We start from the raw sequence: 12,055 nt of genomic DNA, 5'->3' as shown, positions 1-12,055 counted from the left end.
TGACTGCAGTCTGTTGACACCTGTTGTCACTGTTATTGTTGTTCAAGTATATGCTGTCTACTGAGTGCCAGTAAGTAGCCTTTAGTTGACTTTTTCATCCATGTTTATGAGCTGGCATTTACTTAATAATGAGCTTTGTGTCTGGATCAAAATGCTGAAATGCTCAGTGGTGTGGGAATGGAATAAATTATATGACTGGATAAAACGTTATCCTCAAGATAAATTCAGTGTGATGTGCAGTATCTGCAGTGATGATTTTATACTGAAAGAAATTCAGAGAAAATTAAGGAACAATGACAAATATTTCTCATGGAGAAAGGCATTTGACAAATAACAGTCTATTTTTAAAAAGAAAGTGAGTAAGTCACCAAACAAAAAAAGAAATGGTCTTATATGCTTTGTGTTCGTGTTACCTCTGCATTTATCGCAAGAGAGTATAGGGGAAGAGAGAGGTAAAGCTTCAGTAATGTTAAATAAAAAGTAATTGTTCATTTATTTAAAGATCAATTTATAATCAGGGTGTATACACCCAGGGGACAACCGGGAAATTTGGGAAAATCCTGGGGCTGCGCGAAGTGGCCACGCGGTTTGAGGCGTCCTGTCACGGGATGCGCAGCCACTCTCGCCCGAGGTTTGAGTCCTCCTTCGGGCATAGCATAAGTTAGTTTAACTTAGTTTAAGTAGTGTGTAAGTCCAGGGACCGATGACCTATGCAGTTTGGACCCTTAGGAATTCACACACATTTGAACATTTGAAAAACCTGGGAATTTTTTCATGCGGGAGAAAACCAGGAAGGAAAAATCGGGGAATTTTTTAGAATTCTGAGAATTTTTCATTGTTTTAGTTTTCAGTTAAATTTTTGTAATTTTGCCTGGTAAGAACTGATACTGTAACAAAGAATATAACCATATCCTGCTATTGCTGAATAGTACTGCACCAGTAAAACAGATGAGAGCAAAAAACAAAACTTAAGTTGCAAAGGAAATCCGCCATTTACAACAACAAAACACACAAGCGTCTGCAAATCCACCATTTACAACAACAAAACACAGTGCAAAACACACAAGCGTCTGCAAACGGCAAAATGTGTCAAAGGCTTTAGGACGAAGACTATGCAATACTTCATAACAACAAACTGCTTCTGATGAACGTGACACCAAGCTTTACATTAGGTTTGTTTGAGCAGCTCCCAGCAGGCTCATGCGCAGTTGAGTCATGTATGAGCAGTACTTTTCCGCTCTTCTGGCTACTGTTAGCTGTATCGGCAGTAGCAACAAGCAGCCAGATGCTAGCTGGAAAAATTTTTCTGGTGCGCCCAAGCTTGCCATATTTGCACTTGCGTGGAGCTGTCGGAGTTGTAGTGGGGAGGGGGATAGTCCCCACATGATCTGCGTTTAAGTTCAGTGATTTTACTGTCCTCTTGTTTACAGCTCTCATGCCAAAGGAAAACGAAACAGATTTCTTTGGCCGGGAACTATCAAGTGAATTAAAATATATTCATGTAATTATGGGAGGCTAAAATATGTTGTTAGTTTCAGTTTCCTGATTTTATTTTATTTCCGCATTTTTGGCGGTCAAGCATGAATCACCTTGCTGAACAATGAAGTTAATTTTGTCAGTTTGCTAAGGAGATTTGGCCTTCATTGATGTTGCTCTCTTCGGCAGTCAATTTATTTGAAACAAAATGTTTCATTCCACACTGTTGGCTAGTTTCAACTGTTCGCTGAATTTCAAATACATGTTTTCATCTTCTGGCATGTATGGCATTATGCCATGATAAAGAACCAAACATGAGGTAATACAGTACTGGTACTCCAAGAAAATTTACATCCTGAAAACCACACTGCAAATATTAATATCAGGTTGGGGCCTACTTCATTGTGAATCTGGACATACGAATGTGCACTTTAAACTGAATTATGCATTTAGGTATGGTTTACGAAATTTCGATGTTCTTGAAGTGTCCTCTGATGTCCTGTTTCTTTTATGACATAATGTAAGATCTTAATGCTTTATATGTTTGAACATATGGGCTTCCTACATTATCGTAGATACACACGCGCAGTAACATATGTTTTCTGGTGCTCGCTGCCAACTGCTGAAATGAAACTACTTCTAACGGGTCACGGGAAAATATTGCAAATGGTGGTTTTAAAAGTTTTACTTTCAAAGTAAATTTCCTTTTACACAAGATGAATTATGTCGTGTGTTCACAGGTGTGATGAATATCTTAAATCGCACAGCTTTTGACTTTTATTTAATACTGCTTCGAGCCCAGAAGATCAGACATTTATTCATTATTTAAAATTTTACTGGCACTTTCGAGTGATGCATCTTAAAGTATAACACACGCAAAAAAGACCAATATTATACGAGATACCTTAGCTTTTCTTGTAGCTACAGTATTTACCAGGTGGTTATAATTAAACTTTCCCTATTTAACATGTTATAACACGGAAACTAATTACCGTTCGAGTACCAGACTTGGTAGTCTTAATGTCAGGCACATGGGGAAGAGAAATAATGTGGAATCAGTTCAGTTGAAACACCTTAATGCGCTGCTATGGTATGTCATACCATTAGATACTGGTCGGGTGATGCCGAGGGAATTAGATTAGGAAATGAGACGCTTAAAGTAGTAAATGAGTTTTGCTATTTGGGGAGCAAAATAACTGATGATGGTCGAATAGAGAGGATATAAAATGTAGACTGGCAATGGCAAGAAAAGCGTTTCTGAAGAAGAGAAATTTATTAACATCGAGTATAGATTTAAGTGTCAGGAAGTCATTTCTGAAAGTATTTGTATGGAGTGTAGCCATGTTTGGAAGTGAAACGTGTATGATAAATAGTTTAGACAAGAAGAGAATAGAAGCTTTCGAAATGTGGTGCTACAGAAGAATGAAGAAGATTAGATGGGTAGATCACATAATTAATGAGGAGGTATTGAATAGAATTGGGGAGAAGGGAAATTTGTGGCACAACTTGACTAGGAGAAGGGATCCGTTGGTAGGACGTATTCTGAGGCATCAAGGGATCACCAATTTAGTATTGGACGGCAGTGTGGAGGGTAAAAATCATAGAGGGAGACAAAGAGATGAATACACTAAACAGATTCAGAAGGATGTAGGTTGCAGTAGGTACTGGGAGATGATGAAGCTTGCACAGGATAGAGTAGCATGGAGAGCTGCATCAAACCAGTCTCTGGACTGAAGATGACCACACACATGTACTGGTACCATTACTGCTACAAAACGGGCTGAATATGGCGCTCATCAATGTCCAGAAGAGTCTGAAAGTGTAGATTTGCATTCTGCACAGCAGAACGAAGCATGTCCTTAGGTATGCTGGCTATCTCTCTTGATATGCTGTGCTTCCGATCAGCACACGAGTAAATGTTCTCTGGGTAAACCCTGTGCTTCCAGGTAGCCCCACAACCAGAAATCACAGGGAGTGAGGTGGTGGTGGTGGTGGTGGTGGTGGTGGTGGTGGTGGTGGTTAGTGTTTAACGTCTCGTCGACAACGAGGTCATTAGAGACGGAGCGCAAGCTCGGGTTAGGGAAGGATTGGGAAGGAAATCGGCCGTGCCCTTTCAAAGGAACCATCCCGGCATTTGCCTGAAACGATTTAGGGAAATCACGGAAAACCTAAATCAGGATGGCCGGAGACGGGATTGAACCGTCGTCCTCCCGAATGCGAGTCCAGTGTGCTAACCACTGCGCCACCTCGCTCGGTGGAGTGAGATCAGGTGATTGTGCCGGCCAAGCATTTGGAAACTATCAGCTGGTGATTTGACTGTTTCCAAATGTGTTTCAGAGAAGCAAGTGAATTTCACGAGCAATGTGCAGTGGTGCCCCATCTTGCATGAAAACTGTGGAAAACTATTGAGTTCAATGCGTCCCTCTCCTTTAGAAGGGTATGACATGCTGGCAAAGCATATCGCAGCAATGCTGACCAGTCACGATGCATGTCTTCGATCGTTGAGCACCATCCTGTTCAAAAAAGAATGGGCCAATAATGAATGCAGCCATGGAGCCACACCCTACAGTGACAGGTTCACCATACAAATGAACTTCACGCACAGTGACTGGAGGTGAAGATCCCCTCACTTGAAATTCTGTGTGTTCACCCCATCTGTCAGAGGAAAATGAGCTTCATCTGCCCATAGGATGTCCAGAGCCAGCCCTCTCGATCTTCAGTCCATGCGAGAAAGTGGGGAGTGAAGTCAGCATGTCGTTGTGCATCATGTGGTGCAAGCTGCTGTACAATATGGATCATGTACAGATACCAGTTGAGAATGGTTCGAAGCACCTTCTGTACAGTGGACCACAATATGTTCAACTATCATGACACAGCATGTGCACTGCCTGACGATCGGGAATTGCACGCAGTGTTGTCTGTCATAACAACAGCGATTTCATAAACCTCCTGTTGTGCAACCAGTCATTGGCCTCTGCTGGGAGCGATGTCCAGTTCTCCAGTTGATTAGAACTACTTCACCACATTCTGCACAACAGGTGGAGAAAGGGGACACTTATGTAATCCTTTCAGCTGGTGATATTCTCGAAGTGCAGCAGCAGCAGCATTACTGTTGATTGGTTAATAGAGCTTCACCAATAATACCCTGCTCATTTTGTCCAAGCTCATGCTGACACATCAACAAGTGCACTGCGACTGGTCACAGCACTTGGTGGCCATAGTTGGTACTGGGCAGTAATGCTGTGACACATGGAAATCATGCACCCCATACTCCGGACGTTAATGCGACCAAGTTAGGTTCTTGTGTGGTAATTAGTTTCCATGTTATAGTGTGTTACATAGGGAAAGTTTTTATAACCACCCAGTATATTAATTTAAACTGTCAACTTTTCCTATTTGTGCGTTCATCCCTACTTAAGTGGTGTTGCTACTGGCTGACTACATCACATGTCATATGCTGTGAATATCTGCTGTCATCACCTGGTGAGATCATGTGACATAAGCTATGATTGGCTTATAAAAGTGCTTCACAATCTCGATTTTAGTGCTTCGGAAACCAACTTACTGTTTTTGATGGAATTCAAATTTATCCTTTCATAAATGTGCTGCATATTGTAATACAAAAATATGCACGGTGCATGTTGCTGCACATCAAAGATCTCTCCAAAACTTTTTTTTTATTATTAAGTTATTATTTTTTTCTGCATTTCATTTTATAAAGTGCCGGGAAGTTTTACACCAGTGTATAAAACCGTAACCTTTCAAAGGATTGATAAGTTTTATGGTTCCGAGGGAAAGTATACAGTCACTTAACAATAACTCTGAAAAATTGTATTTTCACCTGCGAAAAATCTGGGAATTTTTTTTTCTTGTCCGCGTATACACTCTGATTATGTAACATCAGTCATTAACCTTTTAAAACCAACCAGAAATATATATTTAATACCTGCAGTATGGAAAATTGGTATTTAGGTAAATAAATACATAAATTTTGAAAATATACTGTTTTTAAAAATATACTGTTTATTCGGCTTTCCTTGAAGTAAGGTGAATTATTTGTCTCTCAAAAAGTAGACAACCCTAGTGGTGGTTCACGTGTAACTGAAATGGATGAGAAAGTGTGTGAGTGAATCACTCTGACCTGGAGACTGAGTAAAAACATTTGTATAACTACCATAAGTGTCGTAGACTTGTCAATTGGTTGTCTCACATTGAATGATATCGCTCACACTTAGAGATGGAGTGAGAAACATTCATATAGCTAATGTGGCTGCAGAGACTCATCTCATTGAGTTGCTTCGTTTGACTGAAAGATAAGAAAGTGAAACAAGTCATTTAATGTGTATTTATGGGTGCTTTCCTTCACAAAGCTATTTTATATATGCTACAGACAGTCTGCATTGAAACCATTACAGAAATGATAATATTATGGGAGAGTGTTAAATATTACATCTTATAAAAAGAGAACTAAAAATCAGAAAAGCAAAAAGCTATGTGTTTTAGGAGAGCTAAGTTGTTGTAATCAAGCTTTAAGTATAGCTAAAACGTGTGTTGATATGCAGACTGTTGGATGACAGTTCTGTATCTCAGTGATACACACTGTACATTTAATTTCACAAAGGCATTTATGGTCAGAATTCCCTACAGGCATCCTTTTCCTAGGTATTTCTTACTGGGCTTTCCGGTACTAAAATCTACATTTCAGAAACTGCTAAAATTCATGGAAGAAAATTATAATATGTTACCCATTGTTTTTATTTTGCAGCTATGACCCTAAGAGTGATACATGGACTACAGTAGCCTGTATGAGCCATGGAAGAGATGCGATTGGTGTTGGCTTATTGGGAGACAGGCTGTTTGCAGTGGGAGGTTATAATGGCCACCATTATTTGAAACTTGTTGAGGCATATGATCCTGAGAAAAATGAATGGGAGGAGGTAAGAATGTTTTGTGTTCTTGTTGTGAAACTTATGTTGCTTACTTATTGTTGAAGAAAAATTTTAGTGAAATGGAATACAGTAAAAGGTTTGTTTCATTTTATAGCTTAAGTAAGGTAACTATGTTACTAAGATATATCTGGGCATGGGGTTTGGTTACTGTACCATCTGAGATTAAGTATGCCACATGGTTGGAAGTTATATCATAACCCTGCTTTTACATTACTGGAATTAATGTTTTCCCGCCGTTTATGACATTTTTTATCGGTCCCGTCAAATTTCCTATGCCCACACTGTTAATTTGCACCTGATTTTGCGTCAACATATTTATAATTTTCCTGCAATTTACACATTACAAAAAAATGTTTGCGGAGAAAAAATGATGCTGGCATGATGTTGGCCATCTAGTAGTGTTTACAAATACTATATGGTTAAGTTTCTTGACACCAGGGCACTCTACTCAGTGGATTTGAACCGGTAAACATGTAAAAGTTGGAACAATTCGTGCTGTATCTCCCACCGCTGCCAAACTCTATTTGGCGTGGTGATTGATGAGATGTTTATATTTTCCGACCTCCACGTTGCAAATGTTTTGAGTGAAATGCCCAGTCGATGCGCTGTTGTTTTCACGTCAATTCTACCAACGCTGAGAGTTGTTTAGTTCTCGGGGTTTTGTAAAATTCCTGGATTCATGTCTCGTCGCTGTGCAGCCTATGAAAAGGATTGCGGAAGACTCCCAAATAAATTCCAAAGTACTATGCAGTTTTAATACCAATATACTTCCAGGACTCTGGTGTCCGAGCCTGGTGAACTGTACTGGTTACATCAGATGTGCCCAAAGTTTACATCAAACGGCACAGAGTTCACAACAATCAACAAACGAGTGAGCCTACAATACATTTGCTCGCAACCCTAGCCAAAAAACGAGTGCCCCAAGGCGCCTGCACGACCTCTTATTTATACTTTTGTTAACAATTACATACAATGAAAATTACGGTTTTATGTAAAATCACAATTAGAAGTTAAACAGAATATGAGATTCACATTGCTAAAATTTTACAATCTCAGTGCTGAACAAGGTGAACCTGTTTTCAACTTAGTTACGAGTTAATATAACATTTTCTGACCAATTATGTTACAGGTAACAATTACATTTCTAAATTTGTTTATAACAAATCAACTAGTGCCTGAATTTTAGTGCTAACATACATCGGAGATCCAATTAAAGTGCTTTATGTATGTGTTCTATTTAATTTGCGGTAGTAATTTTATAACGATAGGTTTACTGGTACATCCTGACCATGTGCTCTATTTCTTTCGATTAGGTACAGTATTAATTTCACATTTATATTGTGTTTCTCACATAAGAACAATGTTAAATGCTATTTTTTGTGATGTAACACAAACAAACGTGTGTGTGTGTGTGTGTGTGTGTGTGTGTGTGTGTGTGTGTGTGTGTGTGTGTGTGTGTGTGTGACTGATGAGGCACAATACCTGATAACCTCAAAAAGATGGCTATAGTTTAAGATACACAGAATAACCCATATTCAGACACCACAAAAAAATACTTATTTACGTATTAGCACTTGACGATCAAAAAAATTTTCGAAGCGCGTCATTCTAAGCATGAAAAAATATGTAACTAGTGCAATATTTCATTATTTGAATAATGAATGACAGCTGAAGGCTTTCAAAAACATCGATTATGACATATGAATTGAGTCACATTCCTACTTCCCAGATAGTTATCAGTTCCAGTTACATCAACGGTTTATATTAGATAATAAACCTTCATTAGATAATAAACAATTCCCTGGCAAGTTTCCTGATGCCTGTTATGTACATACGTCATACATAAAGTGCAAGGGGATATCCTGTATGTAACTTTTAATGTTTAAAATGTAATTTCCCACATTTTCCCGCATTTTACACTATTTTTTTGAAGTCCCTTGAAAAGTGTAAAAGTGGGGTTTCACTTTAAGTTTTTTTGTAAAGCTAAACAAAGAATGGACGCTTGTATTACTGCCAAAGTGAACTAGTTATTGGCCAGGTTGAGAAGCAGGGAGGGGAAATAGCTGTAGCCGGCACTCGAGTACTCTTTATGAGTGGAGTTCTGTCATGCACTATATGGCTGTATGTGCCATTGGATGATGTGCGCATTTAGAACAAAAACAGAAACAAGACATATATTATATGTTATCGGGGCTGCTAAAGACACGTCACTGGCAGTGTCCTTGTAATTACTTTCCGCAGTAATCTCACTATTTTCCATAACAGTGTGTGTTGAGTCATTGTCTGCTATTTCAGCCACAGATGATGATGCCAACTTGTTTGCTTGAATTTGTGCTGACTTATTCCTCATCTGTCAAAGCATCTTTCCTTCAGCACCAATACTGAAAGGTAATGTTACAGCAGCAAAAGTAAACTGAATGCATGGTCTAATGGTTTGTGTTTGGGGCTAGTTGTGCCAAGGTTCCCAGTTTGATTTCCAGAGAGCACCTCAAATTTTTTTTTGTGGTGGGAAGGTCGGACAGGAGTTTCACTCAGCCTTGTAAGGCCAGTTGAAAAGTTGCTTGGTTATAAAAACACTGAAGTTAATGTGCACTTCGCCAAAATGTCATTCTGTCTAAAGACTTGAACCAAGCTGGATGACGTATGATGTTCATTTACTAGTATCAAAATCATCAGCTGATCAGCTGTTACTTTTTCATATCAGAGAGAGAGAGAGAGAGAGAGAGAGAGAGAGAGAGAGAGAGAGAGAGAGAGAGAGAGAATACAGATTTCATTCTTTGCAGTCTAGACCAGTTCTATAGGGTTTGGGTCTAGATGGTCTGACAGCAGTAGGAGGGAAACGGTTTGCAAAGTTTATGCCCAGGTAACCAATTTGCCTTGCCAAGTAATACAACCTGTTCTTTTGGGGGATTGAAGAGGGGTTAATTACAGTGGTAGGTATAAGGGTGCTTTAATATTGGTTGTGGTACAATCATTTGTCACATTGTAAGATGAACTGCAACAGAAGAATGAGTGTTCAGTCATTAATTTTGAAACCTATGGAGTAAGAAGTTTATGAAATTATGGCAGGTTGTACATGTATGTTTTGTTCACTCTCTTTATCTAATTAGGTAATATAGTATCACAGCAGTAATCACTAAGTATTTCCCAAATTTTGTGATGGTGAAGAGAATGCAGTTGAACATACAGAAGTATCTCAAGAGCGATGTGCCACTGCTCTCACACCATCAGGCTGCAGCTAAAATGTTGAAAGCTGCCTTTTGGTGAAAGTGACTAGTAACACAGTGTTTATGGCAGTTGCTATCACTATTCTCCACTGGACTAACTTCCATGTGAAAGTCAAAGCTGAGATTTGTTACAGGGTAACTTATTGGTGTATTCTTGGCCACCTTTGCTTTGAGTATTGTTTAACACTCCGTAATTAATCCCTTGACATCTGATTGCATGTGACACAGATTAATTGATTTTCCCTCCCTGCTCTGCCTACTTGACATATGATAATTGTGTATACATACAAAAGAGGCAGTGCAGCAGGCATCTGAAGCCCACAAGAGAAATGTGGTTGTATGACATCTTGCACCCATTGTTCAGTCAATAAAATAGGTCACAAAGTGTATAGTAGCAATGTAACTGTTATCAGACTATTTATGGTATCCTTACGGTATTCCCCTTAGCAATTCAGTCACTTAAATTTGTGTACAGTGTAATGGTTGGAAAAAAAATAAATAAAAAAAAATACAGCTCTGAGCTAGTTTGAGACACTTGTAAAGTTCTTTCCTTGCAAGCACTACAGATATTAAGTGAGAACAAAAGTGTCTGACAGAGAGAGAGAGAGAGAGAGAGAGAGAGAGAGAGAGAGCGCCAGAATTGAATTATCTTCACAATAGAGTTAAAATTTGTTCAGTTCTTAAAAAAAACTGATGTAGATGTAAAAATATTTATTATAGTAAGCTGAATTTCAAACACAAATATCTGTGGATGAACACAAGAGTATATGAATAAAAGTTAATAAAGTGATAATTTATATGGACATACACAAAGACAACTTAGAACTAAAGAAATTAAAATTTAATTGAAGGAAAGCAAATGATAACAAATGTGAATAATATTGACACACTTAAAAAACTGGTGATTTCCATTTTAGATAGTTGCCACCTATCTCAGGCTCCTTGGTATTCTCTGCGAATTTTGCCACTTTGCCATTTGTGAAGTTTATCTTTGTATGTAGCCCATTAGTGAAAGTCAGTTGTGCCAATTATTCATCATGCTGAGACTTGTTAAGTTTGTGAAATTACTATTCATGAGAAAAGTGACTGCTTATGGAAATAAAAGTGCTTTCTTTCACAGGCTTTTTTCTTAAAAAAGTCTCAAATTGCTTCTTCTTTTTAAGTAACATTTTTTTGCTTTGTTGCAGGTAGCACCACTAACTACAGGGCGTGCAAGGCTCTGTGTTGTTGTTGTTAAAAACCCTTGACATCCATATGTGTAGAGGTGCTCCAGATAAGAAATCTGTATTTAATTTGTGATATATTTTGTAAGGAAAGACTTTGCAAATAATTTTTTTACAGTGAAGTGTCTTATGTGGTACAACTGATGAGCATTTTTATGCAGCTTACGACATTACTCTGTGCTACTCCTTCTGATCTCACTTGTTTTCATTGTGTATAGTATTAATTTCTTGTTTTAAGTGTGAATCTCATAGACAATAGGTTTTCTACCTTTTTTACAAAACTGTTTTAGTGTTGAGGTTACGTGAATGTATGTTTATTGTATTTTCATACCATTTTCATTTATGGATATGTAACTGGCAGTGTAAAAGCAATGCAAAAGAACTCTAAGTAGTCACCAGGAAGGTCTCTAAGACTGTCTCAAACAAGCCAAAGCAACAGGGGGCGTTTTTGCCGACCGAACATATGTTTAGTGTGTTAAAAAAATATCCAAAATTTTGATTTTTAACCCACTACTGAAATGACTATAAGCTCAATAATGCAGGTGCTAAGAAAAAAGTCATTTACAAATGTTTTCATTATATGAAAATGCTGTAACACAAACACCACCAGTAACCTTATGGAGACTTTTAACACAACCATAAAGAACACATTTTTACTGAAGTAACTGCGTATTTATGTATCAAGAAATGTGATGTAATTTATATTTATACTATTTTTATATATTTATAATTACAATGTTCTGTGATGTGGTTTAATTATGTGAACATTCCATACGATATATTTTCAATAAAATTGAAATTAAATTATTTAAAAAATATTATTTTTCTGCAAAAAGATGATGGTACCCTTTGTATTCAAATTCACTTAAGATTCTCAAAAAAATATTGCAATAACAGAAATACACATTATGCTGAATAGGACTTCGGGGTTATATGAGGTGTGTTCTTAAAGTAAAGTGACTATATTTCTATGAAGAAATATTTGTTTATTCATCAATATTCATGTTGTCGCCTTCAAAGTAATCTCCCTCAGATACAATACAGTTTTGCCAATGCTTCTTCCAATCCTCGAACCACTTCTCATAAGCACTTTTTGGTACACCTTTAAGTAGTTTTTATTTCCTCAATTGTTGAAAATCTTTGTCCTTCTGTAGGTCTCTTCAGTTTTGGGATCAGGAAA

At 37.8% G+C, this 12,055-nt stretch overlaps 1 protein-coding gene across 3 annotated transcripts in view; it reads left to right on the top strand.

Annotated features, from left to right (window-relative positions):
* The window catches only part of LOC124721879 (kelch-like protein 5), a 325,469-nt gene extending 313,825 nt beyond the window's left edge, over window positions 1–11,644 (top strand). For all 3 annotated transcript variants that reach the window (XM_047247027.1, XM_047247029.1, XM_047247028.1), the window contains 2 exons: window positions 6,242–6,413; window positions 10,840–11,644. In XM_047247027.1, coding sequence (XP_047102983.1) covers window positions 6,242–6,413; window positions 10,840–10,899 — 232 coding nt within the window. In that variant the 3' untranslated portion in view covers window positions 10,900–11,644. The remainder of the gene's footprint in view (window positions 1–6,241; window positions 6,414–10,839) is intronic.
* Window positions 11,645–12,055: the final 411 nt, after the last annotated feature.

Source organism: Schistocerca piceifrons, chromosome X (genome assembly GCF_021461385.2).
Source record: "Schistocerca piceifrons isolate TAMUIC-IGC-003096 chromosome X, iqSchPice1.1, whole genome shotgun sequence".
NCBI classification, from domain to species: domain Eukaryota; kingdom Metazoa; phylum Arthropoda; class Insecta; order Orthoptera; family Acrididae; genus Schistocerca; species Schistocerca piceifrons.
Note: the sequence above shows the minus strand (reverse complement) of the source record. Positions and strands in the feature narration are given on the sequence as shown.